This window comes from Balaenoptera physalus (assembly GCF_965194825.1).
Source record: "Balaenoptera physalus genome assembly, chromosome: 3".
Classification (NCBI taxonomy): Eukaryota; Metazoa; Chordata; class Mammalia; order Artiodactyla; family Balaenopteridae; genus Balaenoptera; species Balaenoptera physalus.
Window position 1 is genome coordinate 177,100,037 of NC_138890.1, and position 26,464 is coordinate 177,126,500.

At 55.1% G+C, this 26,464-nt stretch overlaps 2 protein-coding genes across 8 annotated transcripts in view; one reads left to right on the forward strand and one right to left on the reverse strand.

Annotated features, from left to right (window-relative positions):
* Positions 1 to 15,068, reverse strand: TRIP13 (thyroid hormone receptor interactor 13; the record flags this gene model as incomplete). 2 transcript variants are annotated; one of them, XM_082457014.1, is made up of 13 exons in its annotated part: positions 1 to 953; positions 1,276 to 1,345; positions 2,339 to 2,451; positions 4,367 to 4,520; positions 6,204 to 6,310; positions 6,523 to 6,609; positions 7,400 to 7,463; positions 10,110 to 10,182; positions 11,434 to 11,524; positions 12,692 to 12,747; positions 13,452 to 13,581; positions 13,676 to 13,841; positions 14,659 to 15,068. In XM_082457014.1, the coding sequence occupies 13 exons, from the start codon at positions 15,066 to 15,068 to the stop codon at positions 858 to 860; spliced, it is 1,617 nt and encodes a 538-aa protein (XP_082313140.1). In that variant the 3' UTR covers positions 1 to 857. The 2 variants fall into 2 exon arrangements, with proteins under 2 accessions (XP_082313140.1, XP_082313141.1); XM_082457015.1 differs by lacking the exons at positions 1 to 953; positions 1,276 to 1,345 and adding an exon at positions 3,976 to 4,063.
* Positions 14,983 to 26,464, forward strand: part of BRD9 (bromodomain containing 9) — a 22,025-nt gene continuing 10,543 nt past the window's right edge. For 4 of the 6 annotated variants that reach the window (XR_014262238.1, XM_082457009.1, XM_082457012.1 and 1 more), the window contains exons 1-11: positions 14,983 to 15,118; positions 15,753 to 15,967; positions 16,262 to 16,394; positions 17,913 to 17,973; positions 18,410 to 18,554; positions 20,465 to 20,575; positions 21,192 to 21,367; positions 22,569 to 22,701; positions 24,314 to 24,389; positions 25,526 to 25,621; positions 26,036 to 26,168. Coding sequence is in view for 5 of the 6 variants with exons in the window: in XM_082457009.1 (XP_082313135.1) it covers positions 15,067 to 15,118; positions 15,753 to 15,967; positions 16,262 to 16,394; positions 17,913 to 17,973; positions 18,410 to 18,554; positions 20,465 to 20,575; positions 21,192 to 21,367; positions 22,569 to 22,701; positions 24,314 to 24,389; positions 25,526 to 25,621; positions 26,036 to 26,168 (1,331 nt within the window). In the remaining variant the exon portion in view is untranslated. The remainder of the gene's footprint in view (positions 15,119 to 15,752; positions 15,968 to 16,261; positions 16,395 to 17,912; positions 17,974 to 18,409; positions 18,555 to 20,464; positions 20,576 to 21,191; positions 21,368 to 22,568; positions 22,702 to 24,313; positions 24,390 to 25,525; positions 25,622 to 26,035; positions 26,169 to 26,464) is intronic. The other 2 variants (XM_082457011.1, XM_082457013.1) reach the window with 2 other exon arrangements.

The window sequence follows — 26,464 nt, forward strand, 5'->3', positions numbered from 1 at the left end:
TTTTGGAAAAACAATTTTAATACTTAAGAAGTTCTGTGACAAAAGGTAACGTGTTCTTTTAAAAATGTATACGAAACACTAATATGAAATTTATTTTAGTATGAGATGAAAGCAACAAACACGATATTCTGTGGAATACATCCCATTATTGGCCAATGTATTTTACACCTGTTAACATCAATCTGCATTTGAGCCGTGACTGACCGTGAAACGTCCCCGAAACGCCGGCCTGCACTGGACAGCAGGGAGGCTCGCCCCGCGTCAGCTGCTCCTCCCCCGCAAGTGCAGCCTGTCTGCTTACTGAGAAGAGCACCTGCCCTAGAATTTTCTTCTCGATTTCTGTTAACATAGGAACAGGTTTTTCCTAGTCATCAGTCTCCGAAATGTCTACACTAAACCAAACAAGCTCACAGCAGGAAGCAAATGCTGCCTTGCCTTGAGTGATGTGTACTTCTCTTTTAATGCTATGATTACATTCTTATTTAAGGCAATGTAGTTTCTGCTTCGCTTCTATAAAACTTACATTAGTCATCTTTTTTAAACAAAACTTGTCAGCATTTTGGGCCCAATCAACCGGAGCCAGGCTAGAATAAGGACATCTAGACGGTTCATTACAAAGAGACACAAAGCTCAGATGATCGCCTTTTAAAACAGAGAAAACGACAGGCTGTTTATCTTCTAACACGCATTTAAAAGTACGTAAATATAACATGCTTCTTGAACACCACCGGTCTGTGGGTTTCTGGCCGGCAAGGCTCAGCCACGGGCTCGGAGATTGCCGGAGCGGGCACTGCTGTGAGAGAAGCCTGTCGCCTCCCTGCTGTGCGCTCACGGAGAACGCAGACGGGGGCGCCAGGTCACACGCACGACGAGAGCTTCTTCCTGTCCTCAAACTGCTTGTCCACGGCCAGAGACAGGGCCTGGAGGAAGCCCTCGATGGTGATGCTGGGGGCCTGGAAAGACAGACGGCATCGTGCGGGTTCTCGTCCTCGGAGGGGCCACCCGGCAGCGCCCGACACCCCGCCCCCCCCAGGGCACAAGCACCTCCAAGGAGGCAGGGAGGGCCTGCACGTGAGCGCTCGACGTGCCAGCGAGGGGTGAGCAGACACACGGCCACCTCCTCCCACTGCCCCAGGAGCCCGTCGCTTTAGAAACGTGAAATGAGGCAGAGACCCCAATGGTGGCAAGTGGGACTCTCAGGGAGGCCGCACCCTGCTGGACAGAGAGAGCGGCGGCGGAACAGGGCCTGGAGGCGGAGCTCGGCCGGGGACTCACCTGGATGTACAGAGCGTGAGCCAGAAAAGGGAGTTTTCTCAGGACACGGCCGCTGAGGCCCTCACTCTTCCTGTGAACGTAACCACACTCAGGGCGTCAACTCCACACGGACTGCTGCATGTTTCCGGACTAGACCCTGCACGTCCCTCCCCCAGAGCCCCTCGAGGGGGGCCAGGACAGGGTCCTGACGCCACCCACAGCCTCGCAAGGAGCACAGTGAGGTGGGCACATGGCTGGCAGCAAGGGCTCCCCCGGGAACCGGGCTGGTTCACGTCTTGGTGAATTTTTGCCCAAGTCTCTGAACTGCTCTCCTCTGTCCCACCTCAGCCACTTTAACTAAATCTCTCCAACCGGTAGTGACTCCACCCCCCCAGGCCCCGCCAGCGCCACCAGCTGGTGTCTGCAGCGCAGCCCACCTAAGGGCGCCCGCAGCCTTCCTGATTTCTCTCCAGTTTATGCAAATTCTAACGGTCCTTCGGGGCTCTGCTCCATTTCCCAGCTTCCCTTGATCACCAAGGCCATCTGAGAACTTGAAAGCGCTACCAGCCTGGGCCTTGAGCAGGCGTGCCCACGATTCTCGATGCTCACGTGTTACGTGTCCCTCGGTGCCCAGGCAGCTGGACCGCTTTCCTTTATTTCCCAAAGCACCAAGCCTAGCGCCGTAATTCTTTAACTGTTTAACTGTTTGCTTATCAAAGCAAAAGCCTCCATTTTATTTTCTTGCCAATTTGTAAAAGTTTAACAGATACTGCTTAAGGAATCAGTAATGCGTCAAAGAGAGCCTTAATCTGAACGTCTTTCCAGATACAAGGGCAGCACTTTGTTCACGGTCCACTGTCACGTCTAGGAGGCAGGAGGGCAGCTGCCCTCCACCCTCCTGCCCAGGAGCCCAGGGTCGGGGAGGCTGGGGGGCTTCTGGCACGTGTGTGATGCCTCGGGATCAAGCCCCTGCCGTCTGACCCCAAACTACCACCCCGGCTGCCGCAGGCAGTTACGACGCCCTCCCCGCCAATCCCAAAGCAAACGGGCTTCTCTTGGTTACAAAAGTGAGGTCAGTGCTCACCTTGAAATTTCACTCAGAAGGAGGCTCAACTTGGACACGTTGTTTTCAATGAAGCCGATCATCTCCAGCTCGCGGAGGGTCAGCAGCTGCTGGCGAGGGTATATGATCTGACACTGCAGGGACAGAGGGAGGGTCAGCAACGGGGACAGCACTTAGACGGCAGACACACTCCACGTCACATCTCAGAAATCCAAGTAGGGCCGTTGGACCTGCACGGGCCCCAGGAAGCAGCTCTCTCACACAGCCCCGCTGCTTCTAACAAAGGCAAGAATACAGACAGCAAAACATGTCTCAGAAGCCACAGCGGCTCAGCCCCTTCTGCTCCTGTGGGCAAAGCATGTCCTCAGCACGTGTCAGGTGGGGAGGAACTCAGAGGTGTTGCGTCCAGCCCGGTATTCAGTTTCGACCATGCATCACACCCCACAACGGACAGAGTTGGGCCCTGGAGCCGGACTTGGCCAGCCTTTCAAGGAGGGTCTCTGTTCACTGTTTTAAAATCAAGACTCTCATTTGGTGGAATGACAGACAGCCTCTAACTGACCATGGACCCGGGTCCTAGAGTTCACCTCCCAGACCACGTGTCTGCACGTGGGACGCTCCTTCCCAAGCACCCGCGCTAAACTGTCAGGCTGCCACGCTGACGCTGCCACACCGTCCGATTCAGGAGCCACGAGAGGAGAAAGGAGGGGTCTGGCTGCACATTTGGGAGGGCTGGTGGGGGTCGTAGGTAAAACTAAGCAACAGGGTCTGTGCTGGGTGTGTTCTGACCTTTCCACCTGACTGCGTGACACTCCCTCAGGCTCCCTGCGGCCTCCGCAGACCCCCCAGGGACCTGAGCCGTCCAGCGGGCTCCTGACAGCGCGGGGCCACAGTCCCTCGTCGACAGCCTTCAGGGCCGGCCAAACCTCCGCCACATCGGAATGTCTTCATTTCCCATAAACCGTCTAAGAAACGACACCTGCTCCAGGCACTCAGCTCCCAGAAAACGTCCGAACGCCTGGCGAAACCTCAGGGCAGCCCCCGGACTCGCAGCACAGCACGACGCGGCACCCTGGGAAGGCACCCGGGGGCCTCCAGCAGGATCCCCACCACGCAGGCTCCTAAACAGCGGCACCACGTCAAAACCCCACGCCCCACCCCGCCCCCCAAGGCGCGGGAAAGCAGGAGGGCCCGCGTGCCGGGACAGCGCACCCGGGGCGGAGACCAGCTCCCGTCCCCGCCAGAGGCCGGGTCACCCTTGTGAGGACGCTGGGGCCCCCACTCCGTGGTGCAGGCAGCGGTCCCATCCCCCAGCCGGTTACAAGGATGCCAGCCTGGCGATCGCTGTATACATCCCCATTTTCTGGCTGGCTCGGTTACCGCCCACGGGCACACGCAGGCCCTGAGACCGACTCGCGAGAGGCAGACTGTGAACATGAATGCGCTCGCTGCCGCTGTGCTCGTGCTGACGGTAGAACCTGGGGCCGCCAACACTGCAGCCGACGACCTCCCTGTGAACTACGACCTCCAGTCTGGTGACCTCCCTGTGAACCAGGACCACTACGGTTCTTCCTCTCTCAGGGGAGAAAATCGAGGCCCAGAGAGCAGGTCACTTGCAAAGGCCATGAGGTCCGGGACAGGCCCACACCCCTACTCACTCGGCACCTTGCTGATCAGCAGATCAAACCACCATGATGATCAGCAAAATACTGGACCAGTGGCTGTGATTTCGACTATTCGCTCAACCTGCAGATACAACAACTGTAGCTTTTTTTTTTTTTTTTTTTTTGGCCTCACCACGTGGCCTGTGGGATTTTAGCTACCCGACCAGGGATCGAACCCTCACCCCATGCAGTGGAAACACAGAGCCTTAACCACTGGACCACCAGGGAAGTCCCCAACAATTGTAACTTTCAATCTCAGGAGATGATTGATGTCAGCTTGAGAGACCTCATTCTACATTGGAACCAGATGTATTAGGCTACGTCAGCGAGTTAAGAAAACATAAGAAATCTACTGATTAGGGGAGAGAGAAAAAAACCAAGGTACCCTCATCAGTTCTTCCAGGCAGGAGAGGTAGATTCTGAAAATGGCTGCTGCAGAGGGCGGCCCAATGTACTGCCTGATGTCAGCTCTGTCCACGAAGGCCACGTCGATCCTCTCCGTGATGTTGGAAGTGGTCAGGATCACCACGTTGGAGTGCCTGCGGACAGAGAGGTGAGGACCGGTCACCTCATGCCGTAGGGACTCGACCACACCTGACCCGACACAAGGAGCGTCAGGACAGACGGCCACCAAGGTCCCGGGCATTCAGCCAGCGCCCTTCAGCCGGCTACACTCCCCCTCCGCACGCCTGCCCGCGAGGCCTTCCGAAGCCCTGCGCCTTGAGCTCTTGCCTGACCCCCAACTCCTGCCAGGTTCTCCTGGCTGCAACACAGCAGACCCTCCCCGGGCCGTGCCCTGGTTGCTCCCCTGCCTCCCGGAAAGCTCTCCCGGGCCCCTGCTTGACATCCCCCTGCCTTCCACCCACGGCGAACCCCTCACCTCTGCGCGCGCCCCCGAGCCCCACAGCACCTACACTCCCGCCTGCCTGGGCACGGCCATGCACAGGTACACAGCCCTCTGCAGGGTGAGCAGGGTGAGCCCGGGGCGGGGCGGGCACACGGGCCAGGAGGCTGGTGAGCCCAGGCTGCGCAGAGGGTGCACACACGCCGCTGGGACCCCCCTCGTCCGGGGCTCGGGCTTTTCACAAACGGTCAGACCCGCACAGAGGCAGCGTGAGGTGAGCGGGGTGAGAGACAAACCAGAGCCCCAGTCTCCACTCCTCCCGGAGTGACGGGGCTGGTCCGGGGGCCCCATCTTCTGCCTTGAGCAGTGGGTGCGCAGCAAGGCCATCAGTGCAATGGGAACCGCAGGGAGTTGGGGTTTCTGGGCCGAACGAGGGCCAGGGACTGTGTGGACGTACAGGTCTTCGATGGAGGCTCGCCCACCAGAACCGTGAGCAGGGCGGGAGTGCAGGCCCCTCCTCCCACCCAGAGATGCCGGGGCGACGCTGGCAGCAGAAACTGAGCGGTCAGGAGAGCGGAGAGAGGGAGGGGCCCCCGGGGGCCAAATGTCGCGGACGGTTCCGCACGAAGCGCTGGGGTGGACGAGGGGGCAGTGGCAGGGGGAGAAACCAGACCGAAGAGCGGGGGTGTGGGGTGAGGAGGCAGAGACAAGAGGGTCTACACCTCACACAAAGTTCGCTTGCAGAAGAAGCAAGGGACGCCTGCAGCTGACCCCAACAGACAATGCAGATGTCCTCCGCTGTGAAGAACACCGTGACGGCCAGGGTCAAGTCTGACACAGCACAGCGTAGCTCACGGCGCTCCACTCAGCAGACCCACTTCTGAGCGTGGCACGTGGAGGGCAACGGGAGAACCACCGCACAGAGCACAGAGCAGACGGGGCTTCTCGTGCGTCAGGAGTCGCCCCCTAGAGCTGGATCGGCTTTGGGCACACTGGCCGCAGGCCTGGAGTGCGAGGCTGGACCGCGGACACGCGAAACCCGGCCCCGTGAAGGGCGAGCAGCTGGCGCCCCACCCGCCCGGTGCCGGCCCTTCAACGACCGCCACCGCCAGGTCCTGCTGGCACTAACTCAGACACTACATTTTGCTTCTCTGCAGGGCACACATCCTCCCCACACCCAAGGTTTGTTTTGCATTTTTAATACTTTAATAAAGAAAAAATACTTAATTTCTAAAACATGCATTTAGTACAAGCTGCCTCAAATGTGGAGAAGACAGAGCCCACGCTCAGTGCCAGCTGTGTTCTTAGCTAGAAAAGTTGGGAGTAAGGCTGGGCGGTGTCCGTGCTTCTCACGCAAGCCCGCTGTGCATAGCGTTACCTTTTGATCTGATCGATTTGGGTCAGCACGGCGTTGACTACGCGGATGGCATCCGAAGGCTCGGCACCCGCCCTGCAGGCACTGCGGGCGGCCGTTAGGCTCTCCACCTGTAGGGACGGAGCCACGGGGCGCTGTCAGCTGGGCAGACGCAGGTGTGGGCACGCGCGCCTGCACCATGAGCCTGATGAGAGGGGGGTGCCCGTGGGGCAAGGACTGCAGGGCACGGAGCCCGCGGGGGCTGGCCCCGCCCCAGCGACTTACGAGGCCCCTCAGTCTCGAGCCTCCTCCAGTCACAGGTTTAAAGTCTGAACACTCGTACCTCGTCAATCAGCACAAACACCAGAGCATCTTTGTCATCAATTAAGTCCTGAATCTTCTGGAACATCCTAGTTACCAGCTTGCCACTCTGGAAGCAAAACACTCTTTATTACCCACTTGCACTCATCAAGCTGCCTGGTGCACACGTGCCCACTGTCCCCACCTGGCTTTGCTCTGACCCCAGGTGGCCGCACGAGCCCACCGTCTCCTGACGGCCCCTCGGCAAACTCCCTGAACCAGAGAAGCCAGGTCTGCAGAGAACCCAGATGTCCTCCCTCCTGGTTTCGTGGGCCAGGGATGCATGCACGGCTCAGGTGACTCGCACCTTGGCCCCCCTGTCTTCCCTCCTTTCCCTTCCCAGTTGTCCTCACGACCAGGACAGCCTGGGTCTCGCGTGCAAACCGGCCCGGTGCACCCCTTATGGGCACTCCCTGTCCCCACTCACCACCCACCAGGGGGACCTCCTGACACAGGTGCCCGCGGCAGAGCCTTTCAGAGGTGAGGGGCACCTGTGACATCACCTGGCTGGAGTCCCTCAGGTCACAGATGGTGAACGAGGCTCAAGCCCCAAGCGCATGCTCCGCTGAGGGGTGCCGCCCCGTTAGAAGGCAGACCCCTCCCTCCTAAGGTTACACTGAACTTCCTGTCCCACCCAGTCAGAGGTCTGGATGTGACGGGCAGAGGCCTCAGACTATTTCCAAGTTACCGCTGAGCTCTGGAAGTTTTCTCTGACCGCAAAGTCAGCCCCTTGTTCACTTTCCCATTTCACCTCTTTCTCTCCTAAAGCTTTTGGAGGAGAAAGTTTGCCTAATCTACCTGACAACTTTTCAACTGCATGGCTGACAATCGAGAGAACTGGAATTCGTACTAACACTTACTTCTGAAAACCACTTAGAGAACAGGCTGTGGCTGTTTATTTCGATTAACTGGCCATACCGGTACCTAAGACGGGAAAAAAGAGTCACAGCAATTGTTACAAATCAGTCCGCAGCCTCCGCAGCGGCAGCCGCCTCCACCTCATTAATGCAACATCTCTCAAATGCCCAGCAGGTTGAGAATGGCTACTTTGTTAAATCATTACAGCCACTGACACACGACCGAGCGACCTCGCAAGCTATATACTAAAAATTACGAAAAATCTAACAAGATGCATCACCGTCAATAGTTCTAGATGGAGCAAATTAAGTTTCTCGAACTGAACAGTATCTTCATTTGAATTAAAGCAAGAATAAAATCCCTCTCATTTTAAATCTGCTTAAAATTTACACTTCCATATTGAAAAAGCATTACCTGCACTAACACAGCAAACAAATCAAAACACAAGCATGAAAAATTTTTTGGCCAGAGCAGAACATTTTTTCCTCCTTCCACAAAACCGTAAAGAATGTGACAATTTGTTTTCCAGCACAAAATCACTTCCTGCAAACCTAGAGCCCTGGAAAGCTCAAAAGGGAACCTGAACACATACCGACTGAAGTCCAGCACTAACACTCCATCCACCAAGGAGGTGGTAAGAGATCTGGATGCACTCAGTTCTGACTAAAATCGAACAGGAAACAGGCCCGAGAAAAGCTAACTCCCCGGTCCTCCTCACAGTTTCTTTCATGTCAAAAGTCCACAGAAAAAAAGAATTACTTTTAAAAAGTATCATTAATTTTCCAGTTGAAAAAGACCATTTACTAATTCTGTTTAACAAAACAGGAGAAGGGGGAGACAGACAACCTAATGAATACAGATCGGGTTGACTATTAAACAAAATTAATCATAAAGCATTTTGAATATTAAGTGAAGTGGGCGAAAAAGACTTGCTAAGGCTTCTTTTTGCCACAAAATAAGTACAGATTTCCAGATCTTTGTACTGGAAAAGTTACATTTCTTGTAATAACACCTCCCCCTCTGGTGGCTTAGGAAACTGCCCTTAAGAGGTCTTCAAAACACAGATGCATTTCACTATGTGAAGACCAAGGCCAAATTACTAAACATAAAAAAAAGGGTTGAAATAAAGCAATTTCCCCACTTATAAGACATTTTTGAAAACAAAATAGATTTAAAAGTAAATCTCACAGGATTTCCTCTTCTGGTCATACTGGATCAACAGGGATCATATTTACCTTCTGCCTTAACCAACTAGAAAACCAGTCAGAACAGATGAAACAACGTCTGTGACAGGCACTGGACGACAGCTCTGGAGGACGGTGACCCGAGAGGAGGGCAATGGGGCGAGCGCGACCGCCCTGACTTCCTGCCTGGAGCACCTTCCAACAGCGACCGTGGGGGGGACCCAAAAAGAGTGGCCATCAGGCGAGTCGAGGAGACAGAGGCCAGAGTTCAAGGAGCCTGAGGTGTCTGGAGGCTACACAGCAGGGTTCCAGAGAGGAGGGAGAGACACAGGAATAAAGCTCCAGAAACCATCACGGGGCCCTGGAGTCTTTCCTGGATATGTGGTGTGTGTGAGTAGGGAAACCCTGGCGCTCACAGGCCGGGAGTGTTCAAGGCCCCAACAGCCAAGGTGCAGAGTACTCGCTGCTCATCCAGGGGGCTCAACTGAGACCCGAGAAGGGCCCCACCTGAGCGTTAAGCCTAGACCACATCAAGACCCCTCTCGAACAAAGCTTAAAAAGAGACCTCAAAAAGGATCACACCAAAGACAAGTACACAAACGCCTGCCAGAACAAAACCCAGCAGTCATTAAAGACAGACCACAGAATCCAGATGCTTGAAATCATAACGTCCACATTCAGTCAAAAATTACCTGACACGCCAAGAAGCAGAAACATGTGTCCCGTAACCAGACCCAGATGATAATGACAATGGACTTGGTAGACATAGCATAAGACAGCTATCATACACTTACCCCAGGATTTACCAAGAGCACAATGGGACAAGAAATGCAAGTATAAAAGGAACCAAACAGAATCTCCAAAGAAAAATACACTATCAGAAACGAAAATTTCACTTAACAGAATTAAAAACAGATCGTCTACTGCAGAAAACTATCCAAAATGAAACACAGACAGAAAATTTTAAAAACCTGAAAACACCAGAAGAGCACATCAGCAGCCTGTGGGACATCAGGCAGTCTAACGTGTAAACAAACGCCGAGCGCAGGGGAACTAGTGAAAAAGGTAACAGCCAAATATTCCCTAAGTGTGATAAAACCATAAACCCCAAAACTGCCAAAACTCAAGGAGGAACAGACAAACCCAGCGCTAGGCTTGGACAGTCCTCCCAGGAAGCGACAGAACAGCAGACAGATGATCAGCCAGCATGGACATCAAGCGTCCTGAGCTAACACACATGGAACCGTCGACCCAACGAGAGCAGAAACACGTCCTAAGTGCACGTGGGGCGACAGTCACCAGGAGAGACCACGTGCTGGTCATAAAGCAAGTCTCAACACGTTTAAAAAGACTGGAATCATAACTCAAGACAACGCTGAGTACAGAGGAATTCGTTAATTTACATTGAAAGACAGAGACCTACTATTCATGTAAAATGATTTAAAAATAAAAACAGTTTCCGTTGTTATAATTGAAAACACAGCAAACCCACTTCTGTGGCTCTCCTCTCTCAAATTACCGAAGTTACCTGCTTGAGAGTCTGATGGTCAATTTCTGGGCTAAAGCTTTACACAGGGATGTTTTTCCAGTTCCTGGAGGACCTGTAACAAAATGCAAGCAAATTATGTTTTTAATTCAGTGCTATAACAAATTTGTTAAACAACAGTAGTTGCATTATCCACAGGATATAAAATAACAAACAGACTTCAGTGCTACGAATGTTATTACCACAAGTACCGCTTATGAACTTACAAAGAAATCTGCTAGCGGTGTAAATGCTAGAAAACATCACCAAGTATGCCTCCTGGCCCACAATCCGCTCCACGTTTGTCCACATCTACACTGACATCCTCCTCGTCCCCACACGTCCTCTATGAAATCCACTGATTATGAAAATCCACCTTTCAAAGGTCAAACACACCTTTCCTGGTAACCATCAGGACCCTGAAGGCACTGACGTTTGCTCTTTCTGAAGCCCACGGAACCACCATCTTTCACTCGTTACCTGGACGTGGGCCCGAACGCCACGCTACACAGGGAGAGCGGTAAGGCGAGGGCTTGTGTCCTGAGTGTGTGTCACTTAGCACAGTGTTTTGCAGGAACTCTGAGGTAACTGATGTGGAAGCATGAACCCATCCAAGAGAAAATGCTGACACATTCAACTCTGATTTTCTGCATTTTCCATTGTTTAAAAGTAAATATACAACCAATTCTAAATGGAAGTAATGTACTGCACTAATTAAAACACCTCTCGATTGTCTAGTCTGACCCTGGTATTAAGACAATCTGCCAGAATATATGCTATTTAAAAGACATTGATTTCTTAAAGTTGTATACAAGCCTACAATCTTTATTGTATAAAGAGGCTAATTACCCTTTTAATTATAGTTCCTACTTCACTGTAATTGGGGTTTTCTCTCGATTCTTTTCTCTCCAGGGACATTAAGAAAGAAAACCCAGCACTCTCCTCCAAGAACTAGCCAGAGTCCTGTAAAGTGTGGCGTTTGCAGTTCATTACCCATCAAGGGAAGCTCTAAGGATACTATGAAGAAACACAAGGCAACTGCTATCCTGAGGAGTCCATAACCGATTGGAAAATGAGGCAGGTATTTGAAAAGTTTAATAATAGTATAAAAAGTCACAAGGCATAACCAGGTGGCTGCCAAACAAAGGGTCAAGTAACCAAAGCCCTGCGAGCATGAGCCCAACTGGCTTCACAGAGGAGGACGCTCTAGGACAACTCCGGCCCCAGCAGAAAAAAGCAGCTGCAACTCCTCGCAGGAGGACAAAGGCACGAGTAGAAGCCTGGTTTCACGCAGTTTATCTTGTCAAACAAAGCTGTAATGCTTTACCATGAAGCAGCACCACCCGGTTCCAGGTGATGAGATTGCTGTCGACCTTCTTGTCTGAAAACAGTAAAGTTGTCATCACATAGTCAAGGAGCTGAGTGGAGAAAGGAAAAATACAGATAAAGTCCCCGGCAAGGCGAAGGTTCCGCTGAACGTGCCCTAAATGAGCAGAGCGACGGGAGTCTTCAGAGACTGCCATGGCCAGACGCTTGCCAGACACCTACAGGCTTTCAACTCAGACGGTAACTTGAGATATAAGAGGACAACCGCTGGCTGTTACTGTTTTAAGGATAAAAGGTGAACACGAAGATCACTTTTATTTAAAATGCCAACGACACACAAAACAACTGAGGGACACGCCAAGTAAGAGTGAGCTCCTTCCTCTGGGACACAGCAGTGGACCAGCACACGACCCATTCACTGAAAGAACAACAGCTGGGGGCTTCCCTGGTGGTGCAGTGGTTGAGAATCTGCCTGCCAATGCAGGGGACACGGGTTCGAGCCCTGGTCTGGGAAGATCCCACATGCCGCGGAGCAACTGGGCCCGTGAGCCACAATTACTGAGCCTGCGCGTCTGGAGCCTGTGCTCCGCAACAAGAGAGGCCGCGACAGTGAGAGGCCCGCGCACCGCGATGAAGAGTGGCCCCTGCTTGCCGCAACTAGAGAAAGCCCTCGCACAGAAACGAAGACCCCACACAGCCATAAATAAATAAATAAATAAATAAATAAATGAATAAATAAATAAACCCAAAGTTAAAAAAAAAATTTAATTAAAAAAAAAAAAAAAAAAAAAGAACAACAGCTGGGGCTCTGCGGTCCACTGTGGCTGCCTAGAGGAGCCTGGGGTGATGAGGGGTGGTGGGGACAGACCCCTAGTGTCCCCCCAGCGTGCAGAAGGACTCTTCCCCTTGAAGGGGGTTCAGACACGTTGGAACCTGCTCAGACCTGCCCACCTGCTCAGTCTGCCCCTCGGCACTGCCTCCTCAGCCCACGGAGTGACCCTGTGCACGTGCTTGGTCACACCAAGCGTGAGACCCAGTGCAAGTGGTCTTCACCCTCCCAACACTCCCCCTTCTCCCAAGGGGAACTCCCCAGAGGGCAGCTCCACTCAGGAGCAATCCCACAGGACAGAAATCCAGGACATGGGCTGCTGGTAAGCAGTGTTCACAAAAGCCCATCTGAGTGAAGGAGTGCTAGAGAGTGACACAATAATGATTCTACTTCAAATAATGGGGTCTTTTGGGAAAAATGCACAACTCACGTGAGATTTGACTTCCACATCATACACCAGGCTGTCCCAAAGCCCATGGAATTCAGCTGAGAGGATAAGACAAAAACCTAATTTTAGGAAAGGAAGCCTTGCACCTACTGGTTTGGTCTGCCCTGAGCTGCTGATGCCCTCCACTGCTCCACACGCGGTAAGCTAAAATTGTGGTTACCGGGAAGCCAGACTTTTAAAATTGTTCTTAAAATTAAAGATGTTGAATAAATGGCAGTCGCACGTGGCTTTGAATAGGTAATTAACCTCTTTGTCATATTATTCTGTACACCTGTCTTTGTGGACCTGTGCTCGGACACAACACAGACCCTGAACCCACCACTCTCCCCACGAGCCGACATTCCGGCAGGGCTGAGCGGCAGGTCTATTCTAGTCGTTAGGACATCAAGCCTAACCCGGATTAGAAGCAGGATTCTGCCTGCTAGACCCCATCGGCAAAGTTCACAGAGGAGCATCGAGAAGGCAGGAGAAAGGAGTGGTCCAGCAAGACTGACCAATTGGGCGGGAGAGAAGAGCAGCAGTGTAATTCTCAATTAGCACTGTCTTCGAGGGATCCATCCAAATAGGTTCAAACTGGAAATTTCTACCTTTCTCTGTCGTGATATACTTTCTATTTCATAACAGATAAAACATTCTAAAATTCTACACAGCGGACAAAATCTCCTTGACAAGCCCAAGGCGCGTGCCATCCTCCGACCTCCCATTCTCGGCATGCTCTGCCTACTGTTACTGTCACAGGTACCTGCAGGCAGCACCCAATGGTTTGCTGCAATTATATTTTCTGTCTCTTCCTCCAGATTTTCGCTGCTGGGGCCATCTTCATTCAGCTGGAAGATGTGAAGTGCAATGGTGCACGTGCTCAAATCAATGGGCTGCGATGAGAAGGAAACATCAAATAAATCTGCACAACACCCTCTCAAAACAGCAAGTGCACGTTCACGGGGCCACTGAGAATTAGTAAGTTACCTGTGGATCTTTAGCCTTTAATTCCGTGTCAACAATGGACACAGATTGCACATTTCTGGTCAGAAAAGGCTCATCAAACTCAGTCCACGCGTAATCGCCAAACACGATATTATGCCTGTTGAGGAGCTTTCTAACACTCAGCTTTAGATCTTCTTTTTTTGCAGTGCTAGGAAAGCAAACAAAACGTGTAAATCAGGTCTGAGTTAAAAACCAACATTTTAACAGTAAGTGATTTAAAAAAAAAAAAACAGGCGGAACAGGGAAAAGGGCAGCAGTGAAGAGGGCAGGCAGGAGGGCCTGCCTGGGGAGCAGACCTGCGCGGACTCCTCGTGACCTGGGGAAGCCGCCCAAGGGCTCTGTGCCCCAGGTCCCCATCCGGAGAAGGGGCGACGGCAAGAGGCGGTGCCACCCTGGGCTCCTGGAGGTCAGTCACTACGCTGGAGCTGTGCTGGACAACGCGAGGCCCACCGTGAAGCCCGCAAAGCGCAGCCGCAGTGACAGGGCTGTGATTAACGGAGACTGGAAGCCCCAAACTGCGGCGGCGGGCAACGAGGCCGTGAGCTGCGGTCCCCCTTCAGCCCCCTGCCCGCTGCTTCCCAGACCTCGCAGGCCCTTCGGCTGCCCCTAGAGAACCACCCCCCCCCCTGCCGCCCGCAGGCGCCCCTCGCCCGCCACCGGCACCCCCGGCGCCCCGGCCCCTCCCCGCCCACCGAGGCCACACAGGGTTCGCCGGGGGTCTGGACTGCGGGCGAGGGTGCGGGGTCAGGGCCGTTTCCCCAGACTCGGAACTCCTGCGACCGGCCGTCCCAGAGCCCGGCGTTCCCGGGCTCGGCTGGGGCCGGGGCCGGGCCGGAGTCCGCCTCGGGATCGGAGTCGGCTCCTGTCAGGGCGGGATCTGGTCGGGGTCAGGCTCGGGGGAGCGGGTCGAGGTCGGGTGTTGTCAGGTCGGGGTTGCGCCGCGGTCGGCTCGGGGCCCGGCTCACCTGCCGCTCCGCTGGTGGACCTCCACATGGACGGTCGGCGCCTCGGCCACGCAGGGCAGCGCCTGCTTCAGGTCGCCCACGGCCTCGTCCATGGCGCCGCCGCCGGAAGCCGAGAGGACCGGGCCGGACCGCGGCCGCCGCCGCCTCTCGCCCCACGCCGCCGCCACCGCCGCCGCCACCGCAGCAGCCTCAGCCCTCCGGCCGCGCCCGCGCTTCGAACCTGCCGCGCGCAGCGTCCCGTCCCCTGACCCGGAAGCGCCGGCGCCGGCGGGCGGGTCACTTCCGGCCGCGGCGCCCGCTTCCGGCGCGGTCCTACAAGCTCCGCGGCGAGGCGGGCGGAGAGCCGGGGCTGGGGGGGGCGGCGGCCACGGACCGGCAGGGCTCGCTGCTGCCCTCGGCGCCGTCGCCATGGGCAAGAAGCACAAGAAGCATAAGGCCGAGTGGCGCTCGTCGTACGAGGGTGAGGCGGCGGACGCGCTTTGTGACGCCGGGAGGGCGGGCGTTCGAGGCGGTGGGGATCCCGGGGACGAGAGCTGGGGTCCGGGGCGCGCCGGCGGAGGTCTCGGGGCCGCGCCTCTCACGCGTCCGTCTAGCTCTGGCCGCATCCTGGAGAGAAGCGCTGAGCATCTCTGTGGTTCTTCGTCCGTGTTTCCCGAGGTCTTCTCGCGCCTTTCCCGCCTGTGCCCTGGTCCGGCAGCCCTGGTCCCAGTGTCAGGGACGCCGCACGGGGGCTGCTTCAGGACAGGAAGGGGGTGACCACGGGCCAGGACCTGGGGGTAGGGGATTGGGCGCCTGGGCCCCAGGCGTGGGCTGGCTCCTCCCCCCTGACAGTGACCCAGAGCTCTCCCTGCAGCGCCCCTGCGAATGACTGTGGGCGGGGCGGAAGGAGCACCCCACCTGTCTTTGCACCCAGCAGCATCTTTCGCTGATGGTTTTGGCATTCCCCTGCTGTCCCCCTGAGCTCAGCTGATCCCCCCACCTTCCTGGGCCTCTGTGTCCTCCCCGTGACACCCCCCCCGGGCCCGCCATGCTGCCCACAGGGCAGCAGTGAGCGCCGTGAGCACACACGGTGAAGGCTGCCTGCGTGTCCACAGACTATGCAGACAAGCCTTTGGAGAAGCCTTTGAAGCTGGTGCTCAAGGTTGGAGGAAGTGAAGTGACAGAGCTCTCGGGGTCCGGCCACGACTCCAGTTACTACGATGACAGGTCAGACCACGAGCGAGAGAGGCACAAGGAGAAGAAGAAGAAGAAAAAGAAAAAGTCGGAGAAGGAGAAGCACCTTGACGATGAAGAAAGGAGGAAGCGAAAGGTGAGCGAGGGCGGCCGAAACCCCTGGGGGGCAGGTGGAATAAGGGCTTCCTGGCCTCAGGAAGGGGGTGTTCTGTTTCTAGTAGGGTGCACCCTGCAGAGGTCAGTTGCTTCGGTTTTGGCTCTTTGTGCATCGTTTCTCGCCTGGCCCCTGGGGGGCGGGTCTTTGAAGGGTGGTGGTCTGGAGTAAGAAGAGGCTCTGGAAGAGGGCTTATCTCTCGTAGCTTTCCCTTAGAAACACGAGATCTGTTAACAGCTGCTTCGTTGCTCTCGCTGCCTTGACCCTGCCTCACAGGAAGAGAAGAAGCGGAAACGGGAAAAGGAACACTGTGACACAGAGGGAGAGGCGGACGACTTTGATCCCGGGAAGAAGGTGGAGGTGGAGCCGCCCCCCGACCGGCCTGTCCGAGCGTGCCGGACACAGCCAGGCAAGTGGCGGCGTTGTCACAGATGTCCTGGAGCTTTGGAGCTTGTCGCTGGGAACTAGTGCTTGGCATCCGCCCTTCAACTCTTGGGAGAAGCATAGGAAGGAAGGAACAGCATTTTCTCTTCCAGGGCCTCACACAGAGTAGCTGGATGGACCTGAGGTTCTTGCCGTCCTCTTTGAACTTGTAGAGCAGGGCTTGGCCCACCGCTGCTCCTGGCCTTTTTTTTTTAAAGCCCATGAGCTAATGAGAAGCTCATCGTAGACGGGAGGAGGCTAGTGCTGGCATCAGTTATGCAGGACATCAGCTCCCGTGGGAGCTCTGCTGGCTCCAGCAGAGGAAGGCTTCTGGAGTGCTCGGGACCCTCTGATTTGTGTGCGGTCACTTCCCTCAGAGGCTGTCAGGTTGTCGGGAGGTACTGAATGGGAGGCAGGTTTGTCCTGCAGGTGTTTCTTTCTTGGCTTGGGGTCTGACCACCTTTGATTTGCCGGGGTGGGGGGGGGTAGGTACTGTATTGCAGTCGTGGGGTTGCTGTTTCCTGGCAACACCCTCTCCTGCGGGAGTCATTGCTGTAGGGAACAGGTAGGACTCAGGGCCCTTGGGCCTGTTGTGGAGCAGAGAAGGTCAGGCACAGAGCATCAGTTCCTCAGATGAACGCGCCTGAAGTTACTACAGTTACTAGTAATTGCTAGCTTAATCTGCGTAACAAGCTGTCTGAGGGCATACGTTTAGCACCTGCCCCGGCAGACCTGAAAAGCTCATGATCAGACGATGCTCTCTTGGACCTGTCCTGATCACTCTCGAGAGCGTCACTCTTGGGACCCACTGGTCTGCACTCGTGTTGCCCTTCAGCCCGGGAGTGAGCCATTTCCCCAAGGAGCCCTGGTTGCTTGGTGGAGAACAGCATTCAAAATGCCAGATCTGGGCGCTGGGTGTGGGCCTTGGGGGACAAAGCTAGGGAGGACCACTTAATACGTACTCTTGTGGAAGGAAGCCTGTACCGACATCTGCGTTCACATTCCCTGAAAACCGTGTTTTTCACACCATGGGCCCAGAGACGTAGTTAACAAGTGGAGTCCTCACAGGAACCCTCATTTTTATTCCCATTTTACAGATAAACAGAGGCGTGCCCAGAAGTTTAGGCCCGTAAACGATATCGGTGCCTCCAGGGCCAGCTTCTATGTCCAGAGCCTTCTGCTGCTTCATACCTTGTGTGGAATGTCCCAGGCCCAGGAGTGATGGGGGCTGGAGACAGGGTGATAAGTGATGGCTCCACATCACTGTTTTAGAGGGGTGTTGGCAGTCTGAGGGGTTTAGGGGACCAATGCTGAGGGTGCCCTTTTTCACCCTGCTGAGCTTTGCGGGGTCTGCTTATCTTTATATGCAGTTCTCATTTGAATCCAAAACGTTGTAGAACAAGAAATAGATAAATAAGTACTACGAAATTGGAGTTATCTTTCTGGTGAAGTGATACCAAAATCCTTTTGTTCAATTTTATTTTTTTACTGTTTAAATCGTCAGCTGAAAATGAGAGCACGCCTATTCAGCAACTACTAGAGCATTTCCTCCGCCAGCTCCAGAGGTAAAGAGCTTTTCTAAAGAGCTTGTGCTAGGGGACATCCGAGGTGCCTTCCCTCTCTGGCGTTCTTGCCTCACCCCGTCCCCTGTGAAGCAGGCACTTCACCTTCACTGGGTAACGCTCGGTTGGGGCGGTGGGGCGCTGCCATGTGGGCGCGGAGCTGGGAGGGCTCCAGAACACCTCCTTCACCTCCTCTGAGTCTGCACCAGTTGTCAGACGCCCTGACGTAGAGTCATGGCAGGAGCCGGGACGGTAGTTTTGGAATTTTCAGTGTATCCAAAATACCACAATTTTAAAGAGCATAAATTTTATTTGTTATTTTTAAGAAACAATCTTAAAATTTGGTTAATTGTATCAAATTTTTTACTGTGAGGGGTTTTGTTCAGAAATTTAGATTTTAGGGTTTTTCCAGTTTAAATAAAGATGTTTGTGTTTTCAGAAAAGATCCTCACGGATTTTTTGCTTTTCCTGTCACCGATGCAATTGCTCCTGGATACTCAATGATAATAAAACACCCGATGGATTTTGGCACAATGAAAGACAAAATTGTAGCTAATGAATACAAGTCAGTCACGGAATTTAAGGTAAATTCATTTCAGCTCCTGAAGTCATTGTTAGGAGGCTCCATGTGTCTTCACGTCCAGTGGACACTTCGTACATCTTAGGTTGTTTCCAGTTCCAAGTTTTCGTGGGTGTTTCTGTGTGGGGTTGACGTTTCGCCAACATAGGGGTTGGTTGTACTTTTCTCAGTATTTTGGTCTAGAAGCTGGCCTGTATGTTGCGTTCTAGCAGACGTGTTTCTTTTTTAAGTTACTGTTTTGGCATAAATGGACATGTTGGGTCAAGCGAGGATGTGTTCCTTTTGGCCTGGCTCCAGGATGGGTATTTTTAGAAACATAATTTTCCTTATCTTAATAACGGGGAGTTTAAATTTTTTAGGATAATAAATCTTTATGTCTTCTGAGTGCTCTGTCCCTAACTCCCTGTTTCTCAGCACTGGCTGTGAAAGGGGAAAATGGCTTATTGGCTTTCAGATTCGGGGGAAGATCAAAACGAATGCCTGACAACATTGACAATACTGTCACTTAGAAAAAGGCATTAGGTTTCTTTCTTAGGTTCTGTTAACTTTGGAAAAGCTTGGCTTTTCTGTTTTTATTTACTGGAGACCTTACTGAAAGGGTTTGCTGACCTGCAGAAACAGCACAATAGACTAAAGGGAGGGTGGGAGAAAAGGAAAGTTTTCATAGGAAGGTCAGGCACTACTCCTGTGGGCAGGTGGTTAATAATAATCCATGTCCTAGAGTCGACCTGTCTACCTGCAGGCCCCTAATCTGGTCACTCACCCAGTGACAAAGCCAAGACGTGTCTCCGGAGAGTGTTCTGAACCTGTCACAGTTGGGATCTGTGACAGAGGGACTTTACGGCCTCAGTCCCAGCCCTGGGGACACTGGCACGTGACTTGGTAAGGACTCCGGGTGGCACACACTACGTTAGCAGTTGTCCATCCTGAGGTCTGACTCACCTGTGACAGGTGTACCCTAAGGAATTTGGCTAGATGGTAAAATGCTGATATTTCAAAGCATTTACTTTTATTGTAAGTTTTTCACTAAGGCTCTTCTTTATTTTAGGGGAAAGTGGTTTTCTAACGGTACTAGAGTAACTGTCTGTAGACAGAATTTTAAATCCTTTGGAAAAATCCCAGAGATAGAGGACATGCCCACCTCTCAGTTCATCCCTCTGCTTTTGCTTGAAAGAACCAGTTGTTGGGTTTTTTTCCTATTAATGTCTGAGTTCCTTCCAAAGAGAGGGAATAGGGTGGGTCAGGAAGGAAGCAGAGGGAACCAGCATTTTACTCCTGTGAAATGTGTGTATTACGTTCAGAAAGCAGTTACACACTTTGGCAAGCTTCTCACTGGAATATTTTTCATACAAGTAAAGACCAATGAACAGTTATGAAAATCTCTCAGAGTTTTTAAAAAGTATCCTCAGCCATAAAAAAGAATGAAATATTACCATTTGCAGCAACATGGATAAACCTAGAGATGATCATACTAAATGAAGTATTGTCAGACAAAGACAAATGTTATACGACATCACTTGTGGAATGTAAAAAATGTAACTGAATCTATATACAAGACAGAAACAGACTCATAGGCATGGAAAACAAACTTACAGTTACCAAAGGGGAAAGGCATGGGGGGAGCATAAATTAGGACTTTGGGACTAACAGTTACAGACTATTATATATAAAACAGATAGGCAACAAGGACTTACTATATAGAGCAGGGAACTATATACTCAATATCTTATAGTAATCCGTAGTGGGAAATAACCTGTCAAAGTTCATATAAATTCACAACGATTACTCTTTGAATTAAAGAGCCAAATTGTCTTCCACTCTGTTTCAGCCACTTCTGGCCTCTTTTGATAGAAATCTCAACTCTTTGTTGTTATCTGTGGTGTTTCAAACTTGATGAATTCATTTTCTTTTCAGGCAGATTTCAAACTGATGTGTGATAATGCAATGACATACAACAGACCAGACACCGTGTACTACAAGTTAGCTAAGAAGATCCTCCACGCGGGCTTTAAGATGATGAGCAAAGTAAGGGACCCTCTAACAGCGAGCGCGGAGCCACGGCTGTGAGCGTCCTCCTCCTCCACGGTCCTCGTGCCTACACGGCAGCTCACAGTGACTGACACGCTTCCATCCATCCGCCCCTGGCCACGGCGTGGGCCCTCTGCTCTAGGGTAGCCCCCCAGCCAGCCGCCCTCCCCACGCCCCTCTCCTGCAGGCGCTCTCTTCTCTCTGCTCCTGCCCCAGCTGCAGGGTCTCGCGTAGGGTTGGTGCAGAGTTCCGGATCTCTTGGTCTCACTGGGTCGCAGCCTGCGTTGCGGGCTTGTTTTACGTGGTTGCCTCTCTGAAGCCAGACAGCCATCCCGGCCGTCCCAGGTGGCTTCCCCGACCTCTCCCGTGAGCCAGGCTGCATGCGTCACGCATCTAGGACCAGTGCCTTGGGCCTGACCAGCCCATAGGTGAGGTGCATCCCCACCGGCTCTGACCACTCCCGGCCAGTTGGCACGCCCTTTGGTGCCGCACCCCGTGGCAGGTTAGCTGTTAGGCCAGGTGAGGCTGTGGCCACCCATCCCATCCCATCGTCATGGTGCCTTGGCCGGAGGGAGAGGTAAAGTCCCTGCTGCTGTGTCCTTTCTGATTCTAGGAGCGGCTGTTAGCTTTGAAGCGCAGCATGTCGTTTATGCAGGACATGGATTTTTCTCAGCAGGCAGCTCTTTTGGGCAACGAAGATACAGCCGTCGAGGAGCCTGTCCCTGAGGTTGTGCCCGTACAAGTAGAAACTGCCAAGAAATCCAAAAGGCCGAGTAGAGAAGTCATCAGGTAAAGGACCGCCCGCCTTGGGGGCCATGGCTCTGTGGGGAGCGGGGGACAAGCTGGGCCTTGCGGGTCTGTGCAGCTGCTGTGGACAGGCTGCCTGCGTTGCTGGCCGGAGAGTTTGCTCTTTGGAAGCCGAGGGCCATGTTGTAGCCCCCGGGCTTTCAAGGCAGCTGGGACAGCCCTGGACCCTGTGTTCAGAGGGAGGCGACCCTTCTTCCCTGCCCACCTTGGGAATGAGGTGGCCCCGGTGGATGCTGGGAGTGTCAGAAGACCCTGAGCCCCGGGGTCAGTTGTGAGGGGCGCAGCTCTCTGCTCTGTGACCCACACACTCCGCGTGCCAGTGCACAGTGGCTTGTCCTGGCAAAGAGTCGCTGTCGCCCTGATGGACCCCCGCCGGCCGGCCGGCCACACGCACGCTCTGTCCCAGGCGTGGCTCGCCAGGGCCAGCTGTTTGGCTCTTTGGTGTCCACTGCTGACCAGTCACTGCTATTCCCACACCCGTGCTCTGTGTGAATATTTGTTGACCCTTCACTCCCAAAGACATGCCCTCCTGCGTAGGACGCGCATTGGCGACCTGGGCTTGCCCATCGCAGGCTCGGTGCAGGTGTGCTGCTTTGGGCAGACGGCTGCGTGAGGGCGGGCTCCCCGTGCCGGTAGCTGTGAGCCTGGGCCTGAGCGAGGGCCTTCCGTAGGCTCGAGAGCCCCAGGAGGGCTCACCCCATCCCCACAGTTCCTTGCAGGGGCCCGGCGCCTCTGCTTCTAGAGCCTTCCGCCGGGAGGGGGCGGGGGGCGTCTCCCTCGGGCACTGGCAGTCCGCTCTCCCTCCGCCTCTGCGGTCTTAGGCTCCCCGGGTCCTGGGGGGCCGCCCTCCAGCCCAGGCTTACTGCCAGTGCCCCAGCCCCGCGTGGGATTCTCATTTTTTCTACTGACGCCTTGAGTGGCACTAACCCGTGAGGCTTCTGTCGCTCTTCAAGTGACCAAAACGTGCAGTCGAGATGCAGGAAACGCGGAGCGTCTGCTTGGCTGGTACCTTCGCGTCTTAGCGGAAGCGTCGCAAGTAGAGGCAGGGAGTTGCAGCGCACTCTGCGCCGCCCCGCCAGCCAGCCCTGTGCTGCGCCCGGCGTGGCGTGAGGGACGGACCGTGGGGATGAGGGTGAGCGTGCCACGTGCGGCCCGTTGACTCCTGCCTGTTCCTGCCTCGTAGCTGCATGTTCGAGCCGGAAGGCAACGCCTGCAGCCTGACCGACAGCACCGCGGAGGAGCACGTCCTGGCCTTGGTGGAGCACGCGGCCGACGAGGCCCGGGACAGGATCAGCCGGCTGCTGCCTGGTGGCAAGGTAGCTCCCCCGACGGGCTGGCTGTGTTTCTGCCGGGACAGCGGCATGGCCGTCACGGGCGAGAGGTCAGCCGGGCATTACGAGCGTGCGGCGCTGCTGTCACCGGAGGGGTCGGCTCCTCCTCCCCACTGGCCGGGGTAGCCTGCTGGCCGGTCTCCCGGAGGGCGGGGAGGGACTCCAAGGGCACCTCAAGGACAGGACGGGTGTGGTTGTGTGCGGGCCGCCCGCCAGCAGGGGCGCTACCCTCTGTCCCGGACCGAGGCCGAGCCGGCCGGGACTCTCCGCTGTAGGTGAATCCTTTCCCCCGTGTGCTCACGTGTCTGTGTGCCCCTGCAGTCCCTCGTGGGTGTGACCCAGGCGTGAGCCTGTGCAGAGGGCTGCTGGTCCTCACGAGGGGGCCCTGCGCTCCTCTGAGCACCTTCTCTCTAACACACAAGGCGTCCTACATCCGTGCATCCGATAGAAACAGGGTGAGTCACACACGTGTGCGGCTTTAAACTTCCTAGTAGTCGTGTTAGCAAGGACACAGGTGAAATTAACCCTAGTGTTTAGTTTGACCTGATAATGTCTAAAATTTTATTTCAACGTGCAGTCTGTGTAAAGACTTATTACAGTTTTACTTTTTTTTTTTGTACTAAGTCTGTGAAACATGCGTTGGAATTTACGTTTTACATAAAGAAGTTTGAAGTGGTAACGATTTGGATGTGTCGGGTTATATGAAATACGTTACATTTTACGTCACCTGTTTCTTTTTATTTCCAATGTGCCTTCTAGAAAGTTTGAAGTTGCCCGTGTGGCTCACGTGATAGTTCTTTCTGTTGAGCTTGCTTGTCTGCACTCCTGTGGCCTTTCAGCCCTGGAGTCAGCATTTCTCCAAGGAGCCCTGGTTCCCTAGCGGAGAGCGGCATCCCAGACCTAGACCTGGGCCCTGGTGGACAAAGCTAGGAAGGCCCCGTCCGTCCGTACAGCCTGTACTGACGGCTGTGTTTACGTTCACTGAACACCGTGTTTTCACACTGAGACCTTCAATTCCGTCCAACATCAGTAGGTCTGCTTTGCTTTTCCCCCTTACAGTTTCGTAGTTCCACAGTGAGAAACCCGACTTACATCCCCTCTCCATCCCCCTCTACCCACGCCCTACTCACCCTGCTCGGACGCCGGGCCCCTCGCACACACCGACCCACATGGCAGCCTCCCCTTCCTGGGCCCTCCCGACAGCCTGTGCAGGGGGGCTGCTCTTAGGCGCAGGCTGGTTTTCAAACGGAGATGAGTTCCCACGGGCGTCAGAGGTGGATCTCTGGTCTCCTTGACCAGGTCCCGCTCCAGCTCGCTTTGCTCGGGCCTCTGACTGCTGGAAAAGGCTGTTTCTAGGTTTCATTCTCTGTCTTCAAAGCTCCTGTTTGGAAGGGGTCCCGAGGAGCCCGTCCCAGAAGTTCCTCGATCGCACACGTGTGCACGTGGCCATTTGTTCACAGGGAAATGAGTAACTTCGTGGCCTTTTAGGATTCAGGCCATCCTCGGAGGCCTTGGTTCTGTTGGTGCCTCGGTGGAGCCCTGGGCCAGGGAGCCGGGGCCATGCAGAGAGTGGGCGCTCAGGCGTGCTTCCTTGCAGATGGGCTACCTGAAGAAGAACGGGGACGGGAGCCTGCTGTACACCGTGGTCAACACGGCCGAGCCGGACGCAGATGGTGGGTGGCTCACACGTGCTCTCCTCACCTCTGTCCCGCCCAGTGACCTTGCACCTCACAGCCTGCCAGACATGCCCCTTTTCCCTGGTCACGACGCTGTGGGGAAGTGTAGATAAAGGTGTGTCCGGTTTTCCACGCAGCGGGATGCAAATGTGGTCTGTGGACCGCGGGCGGCCGTCCAGCGAGGACGGAGATGCTGGTCAGACCTTTCGGACCAAGGGCCCCCAAGCCCCAAGCGCTTTGGGTCGCGCTCCCCAAGGCTGCAGCAAAGCCCTGGGAGCTGGGTTTGCCTCGCAGCCCAGCTGAGGCTCCTTTGTTGGAACTGGGGCACTGGGCTCTGCCCGCCCTCGAAGCTAGAACGAGGCAGGCGTGTGCCCCACACGGCCTGTTCGTCAATTACATCAGGGAAGGTTTCGAAGGAGGCATGAGCTTCCTTGAAAGGAGGGTCCATCCAACCTGTATGGTCACGGCTGTGGTCTTTAAAGTACTTTTACACTTTTCCATCTTCTGGAAAAGTATTTCAAAGGCTTGTCACACACACACAGCAGGTGAAACACTCCCCTTGTTCTCACCTGCATGGATGTGGGATGGCTCTCACGGCCCAGCATGCCCCTCGGTGCTTCCCCGCCACTGCCAAGATGAGCAGGGTCACTCAGTGTCCTCTGATGTTTGAGGAGGACAAGCGTTGACCACTGCCTTTGACCTTCAGTTGGAGTGAATCATACGTTCTCGTTAGAAGAGAACAGGCGAGCTGGTCAACACTTAGAGAACATGAGATTAAGGTTCAGATTGGGGATTTGAAGGTCCTGCTCAGGTCACGTGAGCAACTTGAAGGGCGAATTCAGTGTAGGAATTGCCCTCAGGCTGCTCTGTTGCTCTTGTGGCACGTGGCCCGAGGTCTCTCGGTAGCGTGGGTTTGGGAAGGTTATGTTGCCCTGTGGTGGGCAGACAGCTGGCCTGTCGTTGTGAGAGCTGCGGGGGCACTAAGGTGAGATCACGGTGCAGCTGAGATGAAAGGCAGCCGGCTGGGTAGATGGGCACAGGGAGCCCCCGGGCCCGCCCTCCTGCGTGCGCCCATCACTGCCTGGGGCTGGGGGCTCCGGGGTCAGCTGCTCACGGCCCTGGTCCCCTTGCAGAGGAGGAGACCCACCCGGTGGACCTGAGCGCGCTGTCCAGCAAGCTGCTGCCCGGCTTCACCGCGCTGGGCTTCAGGGAGGAGAGAAGGAGCAGAGGTGAGTGCCCCCGCGGCCCCGGCTCACCGTGTGGGCGCCGCATCCGGTCCTGGTTCTGACTTTAATCTCCCAAGTCGGGTCTCGTGAAGCGGTGGGAATCGGGAGCCCACCGGGCGGGAGGGGGGGGGCGCAGGTGCCGCCTCTGCCGCTGGGGGGGCGGGGCCTGCACTTGGCGGCCGCCCTGCGGGTGCGGTGTACGTTTCCTCCAACAAGCCGTCACGCTTCATCCGTTGGAGGGGTCGCGAGACTGCCTGCAGCGGGGCCCTGCGCGAAGGGCGGGAGGACGCGTGGGGCTCACGCTGGGCGCTCCGGTTTGCGCGGCTCCGCCGGGACCTCCCCTTCCCCGGAGGGCGCGGCGTGGGCGGGGCGCGGCCCGCGTGAGCCCGCAGCCCTGACGCCGCCCCGCCCCCCCAGTCACCTTCCTGTCCGGCGCCAGCACCGCGCTGTCCACGCACAACAACTCAGTGTTCGGCGACTTGAAGTGCGACGAGGTGGAGCTGCTGTACTCGGCCTACGGAGACGAGACGGGGGTGCAGTGCGCGCTGAGGTGGGCGGCGGCGCGGCCCGCTTGCGGGCAGGGCTGGGGTGGGGGCCGAGCGCCGTCCCCGGCAGCGGGGCCGGGTTGCTTCCAGGAAACCTCCGCGGCCACCGCAGGCGGCCCTCAAGCTCGGGTCACTCGGTCGGTCGGGGTTTGGGGGTGATGACGGTCCAGGCCGGAGCCACGGGAGCCCGTGTGTGGGGCGGCCGTGCGCCGTCAGGGAGAGCCGGGGTCACGGCTGTCCTGAAGAGGGTCTCGTGGCTGCGTGAGGGCTCCAGCCGCCAAACAAAGCGGCTCGCGCCACA